Source organism: Rhincodon typus, chromosome 10, assembly GCF_021869965.1.
Source record: "Rhincodon typus isolate 14 chromosome 10, sRhiTyp1.1, whole genome shotgun sequence".
Lineage (NCBI taxonomy): Eukaryota > Metazoa > Chordata > Chondrichthyes > Orectolobiformes > Rhincodontidae > Rhincodon > Rhincodon typus.
Window position 1 is genome coordinate 55,178,928 of NC_063341.1, and position 15,104 is coordinate 55,194,031.

At 41.5% G+C, this 15,104-nt stretch overlaps 1 protein-coding gene across 2 annotated transcripts; it reads right to left on the reverse strand.

The window, feature by feature from the left end:
• Nucleotides 1–796: 796 nt before the first annotated feature.
• LOC109914481 (diencephalon/mesencephalon homeobox protein 1) lies at nucleotides 797–14,016 on the reverse strand. 2 transcript variants are annotated; one of them, XM_020514074.2, is made up of 4 exons: nucleotides 13,854–14,016; nucleotides 8,952–9,130; nucleotides 5,117–5,471; nucleotides 797–1,203 (listed from the first exon to the last, which is right to left on the reverse strand). In XM_020514074.2, exons 1-4 carry the CDS (start codon nucleotides 14,005–14,007, stop codon nucleotides 797–799), a joined length of 1,095 nt encoding a protein of 364 aa, XP_020369663.1. In that variant the 5' UTR covers nucleotides 14,008–14,016. The 2 variants fall into 2 exon arrangements, with proteins under 2 accessions (XP_020369663.1, XP_020369662.1); XM_020514073.1 differs by having other exon boundaries at nucleotides 8,952–9,166; nucleotides 13,854–14,007.
• Nucleotides 14,017–15,104: the final 1,088 nt, after the last annotated feature.

Here is a 15,104-nt window from a genome sequence, read left to right on the forward strand (position 1 = left end):
CACAGATGCTGCCAGACCTTCTGAGTTTCTCGATCAATTTCTGTTTTTGTTTCAGATCCTCAGCATGCGCAGTTCTTTGTTTTATTCCAGTCCAATAGTGCTAACGTCTGCTGTTCAGTTTAGTACTCCCGCAGTCATTGTGGGAGCAGGCGGAAACCGGGACGGCTCTCGCCATCTCGAGCAATTTCCACCACAGTTTATTTGTACAAAGTGACCTGTTTTAACGCAGTTGTTAAGAATCGCACTGCCGGTGCCTTTAAAAAAAAAGTAACTTGGAAAAATAAGTAAGTTTCTTTTAACGGTTCTTTTTTTTTAGACATTAAACAAATATCCGGCGGGGCTGCTTCCGGGGTTGTCTGCGCCATTTAAGAAGTGCAGCTATGGGACCTTGTTCATTTTCTTTTAGGACATACGTGGTTTGCAAAGCTCAGCCTTTATTAGTTTTGAGCAGTTGGGACATTGCATCTGTAAATGCTGACTATCAACCGTTTACCAAATGTTGTACCTGGGCTATAAGGGATTGTTTTCGTTTCAATTTGAAGCCGGACTGATGAGATATTAGTTGGAAGAGCTGGTTAATTTCAGTTTCCCTTGTGCAAGCGCAGTGTCTGGACTTCCTCCTACTCATTACAGGAAATTGAGTGGACATTTCTCTTTTATGCACGTGACTTTAAAGCATCTTGTCAAACCTAGCAACATCTAAATAGACTTAAAATGGTGTGTACGGTGTGTTTGTTTTTGTTTGCTTTCCAAACAAGCACGTCCTCTTCCTCCTGTTCCTGTCGAACCAATTGGGTCAGTTTGGTAGACTGTCCAGTCCCAGGGACGCTGCGTGCTGCTTGGCTCGGAGCCGGAGATTCTCGATGCTCGTCGTTTTGCTGTTGAGGTTGGGCAGGGCGCTCGACGCCTGCAGGATCGGGCTCGACCACACTTGCTGCGCGTGCGATAGCGACTGGTAGTAGGACTGGCAGTGAAGGGAGCTGATGGGGGCTACATTCATATTCATGCCCAGGTATGGCATGGCTGCCGGGCTGCCCATGTCGAAGGAGGAGTAATGGACGAGGTTGTTGGTAGCTGCCATGTGCTGACGGAACTGCTCTTGCAGCCGGAACAGGCTGAGAGGAGAGGACGAGTAGGAGTGTGTTTGCACCAAGTTACTCCCGCTGCTGGAGGCAGGCGTCCCGGTAGTGTTAATCGGCGAATCTGTTAGATGCAATGGGGGGTGGGGGCGGGGAGAGAAAGGTGTACGTTTAGTCAGAATCTGGTTTTCCTTTTACGTCGAAATCATGGAGGGCTTATGATTTTCTGATATAATTCAAACGATTACATTAAACAACACATGGCACATGGACTGCAGAGATAGTAAGAACTGCCGATGCTGGAGTCAGAGATAACACAGTGTGGAGCTGGAGGAACACAGCAGGCCAGGCAGCATTAGAGGAGCAGGAAAGCTGACGTTTCGGGTCGGGACCCTTCTTCAGAAATGGGGGAGGGGGAAGGGAGCTCAGAAATTGGCTCAAATGGACTGCAGCGGTTCAAGAAGGCAGCTCACTACTAACTTCTCAAAGACAACTAGGGACAGGCAATAAATGCTGACGTAGCCAGCAACTCGGGAGTGAACAAAAAAAACCTCAACTGCTTTCCATGAACGCATTCAAATCTGTGAAATATAAACTACACTGTTTGATGTGTGCATTATATTTCCCATCAAGCGTTGCCACATTTGCCAACTTGTTGACAGCATGACCATATGTTCCAAGACAGGCTTCCCTTCCTTCCTAAGGGCAATTGAACTAAACAAACTCGTTCATGCTTCACACCCAAATATTCTCCACAAGGCAGCGCAGACAATTGCGCAGTCTGTCTCTTTTGGAGAGCCCATTGGTCATATCCTGTAGGGGGCGGCCGAGTGAAGTCTCCCATTACCCCCGTCCCCCTGGTTATAGGGTCCCCCTCATTGTTTCTTCATTCAGAGACCTTTAGGTTCTCCTCGCCATTCAGCCAATCTTCGCTCTGATTCTTAAGAATGAACGGTCCTTCTCCGCCGCTTTGGAGTTGCCCTCCATGTTTCCTCCTTAAAATGAAGTCAGATCCTCCTCTCGGGTCACCCGAGTGGATTCAATCTTCATTCCCCAGCTCTGAACGGACTGCACGGTGCCATGGAGACCTATAACGGCCTCTGGGGTTGGGAAGGAGTCTGTTATCCCATTGCATTTGCCACTTTACCGCTGAAGAACCACGTGGGTGTGTGGGGTTGGGGAACAATGTGAATGTATGGGTTTGGGGAACAATGTGGCCGTGTGAGTTTGGGGAACAATGTAGGTGTGTGGGTTCGGGGAACAATGTGGGTGTGTGGGTTCGGGGAACAATGTGGGTGTGTGGGGTCGGGGAACAATGTGGGTGTGTGGGGTTGGGGGATAATGTAGGTGTGTGGGGTTGGGGAACAATGTGGGTGTGTGGGGTTGGGGGACAGTGTGGGGTCGGGGAACAATGTGGGTGTGTGGGTTCGGGGGACAATGTGGGTGTGTGGGTTTGGGGAATTAGAATCGAAAGAGTGGAGGCAGAGGTATCCAGGGCAGCTCATTAGCGTCGGTAGGTACACTGTGTTGTCAGGGCGGATTGTCACTGAGTCTTAAATCAAAGTTTGTACAAGTGAAAGGGGCTTTAACTCGTTCCATTCTCAGCTCCGCGGTGATATGCAATTAATTCAAACACTACTCTGCTAAATCCACCTGGTAACCACAAAAATCACATCAGCTTGTAGTCAAACAATGAACTCATCAGTCCTGACAGTCCCTGCTTTCATTCGTCTCCATTTGAAACCTGACGAGCTGTCAGAAAGCTAATCATTGGAAATATGAGCTTTGTCTGATCAAAACCAATGTGACACCGACGCCAGGAGATTGAGTGGAAAATCCCCATCCAAACTTCTTCCCCACGCCCGCCTGTTTCATTAGGAGGGGAATTTTGAACCATTAAAGTGCCGAGCTTTTCAAATCAGAGACAGCAAGGGACCAACAGAGACTGCCGAGCAGAGACTGCATGGGACCTATTGACTGGAACAAGGTTAAAGCGAGTCAGAACAGTCCAGGACGTCAGTTATCAAAGAAAGATGTTTTCCCTTGTTACTAAGGCACATGCTCAGCATCAATCCAGACATTAGTTTCAATACGGATGCACACAACCTGGTTTGCATATTCAGTTTCTTTTGTAATACAATATCTTTGGTTCCCCCCAACCATATGTATTAACTTGTTTATCTCGTTTATTCTTTCTCTTCTGTATTCTATTAATTTAAACCAGGCACCAAAGCCTCTGATCTTTCCTGTATATATCATTGAATCATAAGACACAGAACGAGACTATTCGGCCTATTGAGGCCGTGCTAACTTTCTGTATAGCAGTCCAACGAGTCTCGTTCCTCTGCTCTATCACGTGACCGATTACTTTGAAGTGGTTGATGATTTCCGCTTTTTGCACGCTGCTAGGCAATAAGTTTCAAGTCATTGCCACTGGAAGCGTTCTTCCTTACACAGCTTTTCCCTAAAACCCTAAATCTCTGTCCCCTTGTTCTGGTAGGATCAACGAATGGAACCAGCTTTTCCTTGTCCGCCTTATACCTGTCATGATCCTGAACACCTCTATCAAATACGCTTCAATCTACTTTACTCCGGCGAGATCGATCCCAGCATCTGGAATCTTAGCTTGACGTTAAGAATTGTAGCTTTACTGGGTTTATATTCATTGCTAAACGTTTACACAACAAGCAAGCCAGCATGCAGTTGAGTAAGTATGCCTGTTTCACAAGGGAAAGTATGCCTTTTGCAGATGAATCTGAATTTGCTGAATAGAATGAACAATGATTTAAAAAAGGGAAGGGTTGCCATTCTGCAATGGTGAACAGCAGCATCTCCAGGCTGTTGCCTTGAGACCTCCTTAGTAAAGTTTTGCCACATCTGAGCAACTCCTCTCACATTCAAGATGACTGGTTTCCACCTGTGAGGAGGTTTCATGTTTCTACTGCCACAAAGCCTGACAGACCATTTTGAGCGATTTGGGAGGGAGCTGGAGCACTGTGAACAGTTTGGGCCCCTTGTCTAAGGAAAGATATACTGTTATTGGAGACAGTCCAAAGAAGGTTGCACAAGGCTGATACTGGATATGGAGGCACAGTCTTATAAGGATGGGTTGGGCATACACCCATTGGAATTTAGAAGAGTGACAGGCAACCTTATTGAAACATACACAATTAGTATAGAACTTGACAGGGTAGCTAAGGAGAAGTTGGTCCCCTCTTGTATGAAAGTTTAAAACCAGAAGGCAGAATCTTAGAATATGGGGTGGCATATTTAAAACAAAGATGAGGAGGATTTTCTTTTTCTCCAAGATAGGTGAATCTGTGGAATTATTTGTTGTAGACAGATTTTCTATAAGGGAATCAGGGTTATCGGGAAAATGCAGGGAAGTGGAGTTTAGGAATACCATATCAGTCGTGATCTCTTGAACGGTGGAGCAGACTGATTTACTTCTGCTCCTACCTTTTACGGTACGACAGGGGATTGTTCAGAGGGTGTAGACTCGATGGGGCGAAGGGCCTCTTCTCGCACTGTAGGGATTCTGTGAGATTGGAATACAGCTCCTGATCTGGACTCCGTTCGATTTTTGAGTTACAAATGACCGCAGCATCTGGAATCCAGATGCTTTAAATCATAGACAAAAGTTGAGTCTGGAACTCTTACAGCCCTAAAGAACCAGCAGCCTTAGGAATACAACGTGGACGATCCACCGTTAGACGACACTGTGTTTGGAATCAAATGACGAAACTCTTGCACACTACATTAGAACAACTTTGAATGAGACAGCTCTGGAACTTTAATACGTGTGCTTTGCAATTCCACATCATTTTCAAACAAATTAACTGGACCGGGCAGTATCCCCGAGAACTTCTCTGAAAGCTATTTCTTCTCTGGGTCGGAGTAAGAGGCAGAGATGCTACTTCTAAAATGCAAACAGAGGCAATCAAATGACAAACATTGCAAATACGCTTGAAACACAAAGGTACCAGCTTTCAGTCTCCTCCCAATCGCTCAGCTTCAAACAGAAAGCTAATCTTTACCTGATTTAGGGCTTGCCCGTTTGCAGGTTGTTGGCTTGCTGTCTGGGCTGTAGCTCTTATCTTGCTTAAACTCCTCTGCCGGTGATTTAAACTCTCGCTCCCTGTCCGTATGCTCCTCTGCTGATGATTCACTGTCGGACTGCTCGGCCGAGGTGACATTTAACTCGATGTTAATCGGCTCGCCGCCAGCACTACGTGACTCGCTGACTTCTGAGCAGCCCTGAGTTTCTGTGCCTGGTTTCTCGGCTTTCGTCTCCTCCTGGCTCATTTCGGCCTCTTTTTGTTTCTGGAGCTGCTCTTTCTGCAGGCTGCGCTGCTTCTTTCGAAATTTTGCGCGGCGGTTTTTAAACCAGACCTGGAAACATTCAAGGAAGACATGGCAAAACCGTCACCATCACGACAACGTTGTAGACGGCACACGTTCAAAGGCTGCGGACCAAACCGAAACAGACCCTTCGCTCCAACTGGTCCATACCGACCAAGTTTCCCAAACTAAACCAGTCGTACTTGCTTGCGTTTGGCCCATATCACCCTAAACGTTTTCTATTTAGGTACCTATCCAAATGCCTTTAAAATGTTGTAACTGTACCTGCATCTACCACTTCCCCTGTCAGTTCATTCCATGTAGGCACCACCCTCTGTATGGAAAAAGTTGCTCCTCAGGTCCCTTTTCAAGTCTTTCTGCTCTCACCTTAAAAATATACCCCTTGTTTTGAACCCACCCATCCTAGGGAAAAGACCTTTGCTATTCAACTTAGTTTTGCCCCCCATGTCCCAACCTATCCAACCTATCCTTATAACTCAAACCCTCTAGTCCTGGTACCATCCTGGTAAATCTTTACTGAACCCTCTCCAATTTAATGATATCTTTCCTATTACAGGGTGATCAGAACTGTACACAGTAGTGCAAAAGTGTCCTCACCAATGTCCAGTCCAACCTTATCGACTATTATGCTCAATGGTAAAGCCTGCTAGATACCTTCTTAACCACCCTGTCTACCTGCAATGCAACTTTCAAAGAACTATGTACCTGAACCCCTAAGTCTCTCTGTTTGACAGCACTACCCAGAGGATAATATAGAAGCTAATAAGGATGTCAATAAGTTAGTGAGATGGGTGGACAGGTAGTAGAATAAATTGAATGCAAAGAAGCCTGAAGTGTTTCATTCTGGTAGGAAAATGCACAGAGAGGATTTAATTTTTAAGGACTATTTTTAATTCTAATCGTGCTGCAGGAACTGAGAAACCTGTGGTGGGGGGGGGGGTATAGAGGTGTAAAAATCTTTGAAGGCTAGATTGACAGAGTTGTTAATTAAGCTGACAGCTGGTTAAATAGAGGCATAGAGTAAAAGATAAAGTCACCATAGTCTTGAAATTTTCTAATCAAACTGTTCATAGATCTTATAACATACCTCTGGAGTAGGATTTGAAACCAGGTCTCCTGGCTCAGAGGTAGGGACACTATCACTGCACCACAAGAAACCTAGTTATAGTAGGCCATAAGGCTGTTTTCTCATTAAGCAGAGACCACTGTTGGTGGTTTGTACTGAGAATCACCACACCTCAGGCTAGTGAGAAGTGAAAAGCAGAACCCTTCCTGGTAACCTATCACAAACCAGCCATTCAGCCAATTGAGCTAACCAACCGCTTTGAACAGAGCATACAAAACCAATATGCTATATTAAACTTGTGTAACACATTGGCTTGGCTTCAACAATGATATTGCATCCACATCAGGGAGCTACAATTAGGACAGATGTTAAGGCATCAAGGTGGTGCATAAAAGATGCACAGGAATGGCTCCAGGTGCCACTAATTTCAGTTCGTGGACAATTTGGAAATTGTCTTTTATGATTCATTCATGGGAGCTGCATGTTGCTGGTTAGACCAACACATTTTGCCCATTCCTTACTGTCCTGTAATAGGTGATGGTGAACTGCCTTTTTGAAATGCTGAAGCTCTTGGGGAATGGGGATACCACAGTATGGTGTTCCAGGTTTTTAACCCAGTGACAGTCTAGGAATGACAATATAGTTTCAAGTCATGATCGTGTGTGGCTTGAAGGGGATCTTACAGGTTCCCATGCATCTGCTCCCCTTGACCTTCTAATTTGGGGCTATTCTTCAAAAGGAAGGAATGAGAAGAGAATACATGGAGGTATTCAAAATTGAGAGGGTCTTGGACTGAGTAGCTAGGGAGGCACTGTTCCCATTGGTGGTGGAGGGTTGCTTTTCGGACTGGAGGCCTTTTACCAGTACTGTTCCTCAGGGATCAGTGTTGGGTCCACTTTTGTCCATCAGTTATATAAATGATTTAGATGAGAATACAGAAGGCATGGTTAGTAAGTTTGTGGATGACACCAAAATTGGTGGTAAGTGAACAGTGAAGAAGGTTGTCTAAAATTACAAAGTGATCTTGATCAATTGAGTCAATGGGCTGAGGAATGGTAGATGGAGTTTAATTTGGATAAATGCAATGTACTGCATTTTGGTATAATAAAGAAAGGCAGGACTAATACAATTAAAAGTAGGGCCTTAGGTAATGTTGTAGAACAGAGAGACCTAGGGGTTCAGGTACATAATCCTCTGAAATTTGCATCACATGTTGACAGGGTGGTTGAGAAGGCATATAGCACACTTGCCTTCATTGCTCAGACCTTTGAGTATAGGAGTTGCGATGATATGTTGAGGTTGTACAGTATTGTGTGCAGTTTTGGATCACACTGTTACAGGAAGGAAATTATTAAGCTGGAGAGAGTTCAGGAAAGATTTACCAGGATGTTGCTGGGAATGGAGAGTTTGAGTTGTAAGGATAGGCTGGGACTTTTTCCAATCGAGCATAGGAGGTTGACAATGACATTATTGAGGTTATAAAATCATGAGGGCATAGATACGGTGAATGGCAGGTGTCTTTTCCCTAGGGGGGGTAATTTCAAAACTAGGGGGCATAAATTTAAGGTGAGAGGAGAAAGATATAATAAAGAGATGACGGGCAAATTTTTTATACAGAGAGTGATTCATGTGTGGAATGAACTTCCAGATGAAGTGGCGAATGTGGAAACAGTTACAACATTTCAAACAATTTGGCATGAATTAGAAATGTTTGGAGGGAAATGGGCCAAGTGCAGGCAGGTGGGAGTAGTTTAGTTTAAGATTATGGTCGGCATGGACATGTTGGACTGCAGGGTTTGTTTCTGTGCTGTATGACTCTTTGACTTTATAAAAGCCAGAGGGTACAGATTTCAGGCAACTGTCAAAAGAAGCAATGGCAACAGGAGGAAAAATGTCATCTCATGGTGACTGGTTAAAAGCTGAGAGCATGTTGAAAGTAAGGACAACGGTAGAATTCAAAAGGAAATTGGATCACGTTCTGAAAACAAACATGTACAGTGCTGGGGGGAAAGAGCAGAGGAGTAGTGCCTGGGAGACTTGGGTGAATTTCAATTTCTGAGGCCAGCACAGGCATAACAGCCTCCTGCTATGATGTAAGCAGAATTTGTGTAACAATTCAATTTTGCCTAATGGTAGAAAATATCTCTGGATGAGGAACAACACCACATAAGTGAAATGAAATTCATGAAATTTGAACACATATCCATGAAAATTGTAATTACATTGGTTTCATTACCTAACACAAGAAGCATAGCTGCCAAATAAAGACCAGTATCTAGACTGGTTACTTGTGGGTAAAAAAAACTGAACATATGAAATGTTTTAAAACTATAAAGATTATAGGTAATAAATTGGATAACTGTACTTACTGACCAGTTATCTAATACACCAGGTCATTTTGATAAATGGCTGATAGAGAAAGTTAAGGGAAAGATGTCTTGTACCTGCACTCTAGCTTCAGGCAAGTTGGTACACATGGCCAACCTCTCTCTCATCACTACATCAGGATAGTGTGTTTTCTGGAATGTCTTCTCCAGAGCCTCCAACTGTTGGGCAGTGAATGCTGTCCGACTCCGGCGTTGCTTACGGTGCTGGGACCCATACCTTGCCTCGAGGATAATATCTTGAAATGCACAGCCGTTGGAAAATAAAAACACATCTAGTTTAATTATTGGGAAAGGTACAGATTCATAATCATTCTTTATTTCTTTATTTTTCTAATTTTTTTCCCCTAAAAATTTCTAAAGATTCTGTATCTAGGTACCTTTGTACCTAAGATGGCGCTGTAAGTGGCAACCTGTAAACTTTTCAATGTACTCATTTGAGTAGGCGACAATAAAGCTAATTATAATTGTAATTCTAATTCACCTGTCAAAAAAATATATTCATATTTGTGTGACTTTTAATTATGTTGCCTAATGTCATACCTTTGTGCCATTCCAACTGGCTCATCAGTTGCAATTATTTCCCATGGATGCACAGTAGTTGCTCTGCAGTTGACTTGTCCTCAACTTTCCCTTCTCATCTTGTTGGGTTCTTCTATCATTTGGTACCACCTTTTAGAGTCATACAGTCTATAGAGGTCTACAGCACGGAAAAAGGTCCTTTGGCCCATTGAGTCTTTGCCAGTCAAAATTATCCACCTAACTATTCTAATGCTATTTTCCAGTGTATTGATTTGGTGTCATTGCATTGCTATTTTTCAAAGATTTATTTGGAAATATTTATTTATTTTATTTATTTTCCACTGTGAACTCAATACTGTTGATGTTTTAAGACCAATGGCAGAAGATGCTTTTGTGGAACACTTGAATCATGACAGCAATACTTTCAATAATAATGACTCAGAGTAAATTATATTTGTTGTCCAAGGAAATTTTACTATACCTGGTGATTACGCTTTGTTTTTAATTCAGTCATGGGATGTGGCATCACTAGCTAGGTCAGTAATTATTGCACAAGGGAGTTGCCAATATAGTTTTGCATGTGTTATTGAAATTAAATAGATCATTCAGTAAGGCAAAGATACTTCTTAATTCCATTCTCTACCACCTATTCCTTGCCTCCTCCACATTCACCTGTAACGATGTGTGAAAAGGTACATTTTTTATATGTAATCTATCTCTGCATTTTCTCCACCCCTCTCTGCCGTATGGGATCTCAGTTAACTCCTGCTTTCTTGATGTCATTCGCATCACATACCATCAACCATCTTTCCTTCCTTGACTTTTACAAACTGACATTGTAAATTGTCCTCTCTCCTCAGGCATTTTGGTCTCCTTTTGAAATGCATTTGCCTCGTTGTACACCTTGACATATTTATCCTCACTAACTAACAAATTAATCCCCAACTGTCTGTCATCTCTAAAGCAATTCACTTTGCTATCACCTTCTGGATGCACACAAACTGCTTCTACAACTTTCCATTTGGATTCTCCCGAGTAATTTCCACCCCTTGCATAGATCTGAATTGGCTCTAATATAATTTACAAATTTAAAATTCTGTGACTTTGATGCATCGTTATATTTCTTTTTCATTTTTAACATCTCTTCAGTTTACAGCAAGATCAGCCACATCATCCTCTGCTAATGCACTTTCTTTGTTCTGTACAACATTTTTTTAACCTATCTATCCAGTGTGACTCCATAAATGGCATGTCTTATTGCTCCCATCTCTGGAGTTGTACTGGGATGAATCCTTGACACTTCCTTTCTGCTCTAACAGGCAGTTCTTTGGCAATATCAAACACAACATCAGCTTTCACATTTAAGCTGCTGACATCCAGTTGTTCGTTAACTGACTGACTGTCCAATATCTGAGTCATCGAGTCCTCATCTTCAGCTTTGAAACAATCACCATTCTCTTGTCATCAACTCCAATCCTTTGTCCATGTCAGAGATGGCAGGAACTGCAGATGCTGGAGAATCCGAGACAACAAGGTGTAGAGCTGGATGAACACAGCAGGCCAAGCAACATCATAGGAGCAGAAAGGCTGACGTTTCGGGCCTAAATTTCTGATGAAGTGTCTAGGCCCGAAACGTCAGCCTTTCTGCTCCTATGATGCTGCTTGGCCTTTTTGTCCATGTCAGTCTGCCCAGACCATTTACAACCTCAGTGCCCTCTTCAATCCAGAGCAGAGCCTGTGATCCTGTACAATTTCCAACACAAAACAACCACATTTTTTCACCTTCATTAACATAGTCTGTCCCCACTCATATCTCAGCCCATTTGCCAACAAAAATCTCCTACTTGCCTTTCTCCTCACAAACTTGAGATGCTGAAAGGAAAATTACAAGGGCTATTTAATGTTCACCTGGCCCTTACCACCCATTTGCTGGCACTTCAGGAAATTAAAATCTGCCTTACTGTTCACAGTCATAACTCAACTCAAATAGCAATTCATAAGTTTATTGTAGATGAAGAAGACAATTTAGACTATTTAGTTCAACCAACCAAAGGGATCCTAGTCCCCATATTTCATCATGGGATTGTGTTTTGATTGATTAACATCATGGAATATTGAGCTTACTTTTTTCATTATGAATGTATACAATTGAATAGGTAAGAGCAGATGGGTCCAGCAAATCTGTTTCAACAGTCATGGCCCATCTGAAAATCATGATGCCAAATGTGCCAGGGGCCACAAAACTTCCTGGGAGGTGCAAATGAAACGGTCAAAATTCCTAGGCCAATTCAGAGCAAACAAAATCCGAGGAATTCCTCTGACTCCTGAAGTCAATCTTAAAAGGTACCAGGAAACCAGAATGACTATGAGGCCAGATTCCACTTACGGTCTCTACACAGCGAGGTCAACCACAGCCAGGAACATTCACAGTTCCTTTTAGAATGCTGCAGCAAGTTCACACTATATTAATTTACAATTTGTTCCAAACCTTGATGACTCTTGGCAAGTGAAAAGCCTGCTATCATCGTTCCTGGTTCTATGATATGCATTTAACTTGATTTTCCCTACACTTTCTAATTCAAATAATCAACATACATGGACTCTGTTTGGAGTGAAGTAATTCAAATTTCCATGCTTTTCTTAATCTTAGGTAAAGAGAGTTTTTTTCCCTCAGAGGTTAGTGGATCTGTGGACTTCTTTATGATTGTTGAAGTTGGGTTATTAAGTATATTCAAGGTTGGGATGGACAGATTTTTAATTAGTAAAGGAATCATAGATTATTATTATAAGGCAGGAAGATGGAGTTGAGGATTATCAGATCAGACATTGAATGGCAGAGTGGACTCATTGGGCTGAATGGCCTACAACTGCTCCTATGCGTTATAATCTGAAAATGCTGGGTCTTTTTATTTAATCATGTTATCTAACATTCTTTGTCCCAGTGGCTCCTTCTTAGCTTGTTGGCTTCTTTGGTCAATCTTAGTCTTATTATACTTCTGTGAAATGCCTTTGGGGCATCGTCCTACTTTAATGTTGCTGTTGTTTGAAACTAGATATTAATCTCATGATGTTCCTCTGAACCTTTTACAGGCCATCTATGACATTTATCATATGAGGGGACCAAAACTGGGCACCAGCATAGATATCTTTTATACAAGGACATTACAGGCTTTTTGTTTAATATTTAAGCACTCTAACCATACATCCTCAAACTGTTTGGTTCCTGGCACTGTTGTGAGTCTTTAGAAATTCATGGACTACAACATGCAGATATTTTTCTGCCCTGGACAGACTTCAAATCAGAATTCTATCAGGTATACATATGGCACTGTGAATCTTATCCGTCTGAGGAACAATACTTTTATAAGTATTTAATAACATTTTCCAGACATATGCCCATTTCCCTATCACATCTATGTCTAATTCTAATAGCTTTGCCAACGTTCTAAAACATTCTTAAATACCCGTATCATTTACAAACTTGTGGACAGCTCACCCAATGCCTGTATCAAATTATTAATAATGATTATGAATGTCAATAGTCCTAACACCAATCCATGTTGCTTTCCATACAGAACCACTGCCATTAAAACCTCATGCCTTCAAGGATGCAATAAGTTCCTTATTTGACCCAGGTCCCCTTGTCAATCCCAGACTCTCTACTTCTGAGTAGCTTATTGTGTAGCACCTCATTGAAAGCTTGTTGGAAATCCAAGCATATGGTATCAGCCAGACCTCCTATATTTTAATCCAATAACCTCCCAAAAGTAATCAAGTAAGTCATAATCTCCAAGCCAGAAGCCATGTTGAAAATGTCCAAAGTTCTCTTGGCTTTTCAGGTGAGGATAAAATTCAACCTCAATGAAGGTACAAAATATGTAATCGTAAATCTGCTGTCCAACAGTCCAGTCAGTTATGAGACCATGTTTCCTAATTAAGACCACATCTATATCTATTTCGAGATTTTCAACTTTTGAGTCAATTGTACATTGTGTTATTGGAGAATCATCTACTGAGGACTGGTGCAAAATCATAATTTAAAAACTCAACCCCATCCTGGAATTCCACCTTGGTCTGCCCTAACAAATGCTTCAATGTTTTAAGCATTCCTTAATGTTATATGTGCAAAGTACTGTTAATTTTCTTAGTTGCTGCTTTGCATTCATTGGGTCCGTTGAGCTTACCCCTTTTAGAATTGTTCACATATATTTCAACACTGCATATTCATCCATGTTGGATTTAATCTGCCAATTTTGCTAACCTGTTAGTGTCCACACTTTGTCCAACTCAATCTGTAATTTCTGACTGCCTTCTCTGACTGTACTTCTACTTCTTGTTTGCAATCACATACAAGCTTCTGAATATAGTAAGTGTAATAACAAAAAGAGAAAGTAAAAGCTCAATTCTACCAGACAATGAAAACTGACATTAGTATCTTACCAGCCAGCCTCTCAGCCAGAGTCAGTGCATGGACAGATGGTCTATAGTCAGGAGCATGCTGGGCCTGTTGTGCTGCCTGCTGGTGGAGATTATACATTGCACTCAAAGAGTTCATGGCATGAAGAGAGTAACCATTGACCCCATAGTGCTGCATGGCTGTCAGTCTCTGGGAGAAATAACAAATATACAAAGACATCAATAAATGGCTAGGATTTTAGTTCAGTCCATTAAATACCATTATGATCTATGTAATGTTATTTCTTGGTTTTTATGCTATAACATTCAAGGAGAAGAATTGGTACTCAATGTGACTTCGTCTTCTGTGAATAACTTTAGGGTTGATATCACGCTGTACAATATTAATAAAAATAGCAGACAAAGGAATTTCATACAAATGTATTAACACATTCTTATTAAGTTCCCTTACCTACTATTTTAATCAGTTAGAAATCCATTAATATCAGTCAATATAACTTCAATTTGAATAATCTTACATCTTCATTCATTGCATTTTTCAGGAACTACCTTTTGCTGACAATTAAAATTCAGAGTTCAGTATTTGCTGATGACTATTAGACTGAAAATGCAATCAAAATTTGATAAGTGAGTGAACTTGTGTTTCAAATGACCCATGTTAGGTGTCATTCTTACTGTGTGACTTTAACAATGTGTGAAAATATTTTACTCAGGGCTCTTAACCAAATTTCAGATAAAAGGCTGAGAATTAAATTTCTCTGTATCACAGGAAGTAGGATTAAAATCTGGTGCAAATGAAGAAATTGCATTTCCACTTGAGTCAGTGTTTTTTTCTTTAATCGTTACGTGGTAAGTAAGTCTGGTTTGTATAAAGCAACACCTGTAATGGAGATTAAAGGTCAGTTCTTTCCCTCTCATCTAATAAGAAGTAAAGCAAATGTCATTTAAATCTGGATACCACAATCAACAAAACAATTTCAGTTCAGTGAGGCTATAACATTATATTCACAAAATATCAAACAGTTGAACACAGCTTATTTTTCTAGAGCAAATTTGGAATTATTCTTTCGTACATCGTTGTTAATTGCACAATTTGTTCTTTTCAAATACTTTTGTGTCCATCAAGATATGCATTGTTGGGATCAGTCCTGGAACATTTCCATTTTTCTGTGGCAAACATCAACAAAAAATGTAGCCACCAAAGAAATAAAGCAAACTACCTAATTTTTGCCTTAATAGCTTACAATGATGCCCACCCTTTTCTCAAATAATATT

Coding starts and splice junctions, on each gene's coding strand:
- LOC109914481 (XM_020514073.1), bottom strand. CDS start 14,007: ATGCAGCACTATGGGGTCAATGGTTACTCTCTTCATGCCATGAACTCT. Junction 9,167..13,853: donor TCTGGCTGAGAGGCTGGCTG/GTAAGATACTAA, acceptor TAATTAAACTAG/ATGTGTTTTTATTTTCCAAC. Junction 1,204..5,116: donor ACGGGCAAGCCCTAAATCAG/GTAAAGATTAGC, acceptor TGCATCTAACAG/ATTCGCCGATTAACACTACC.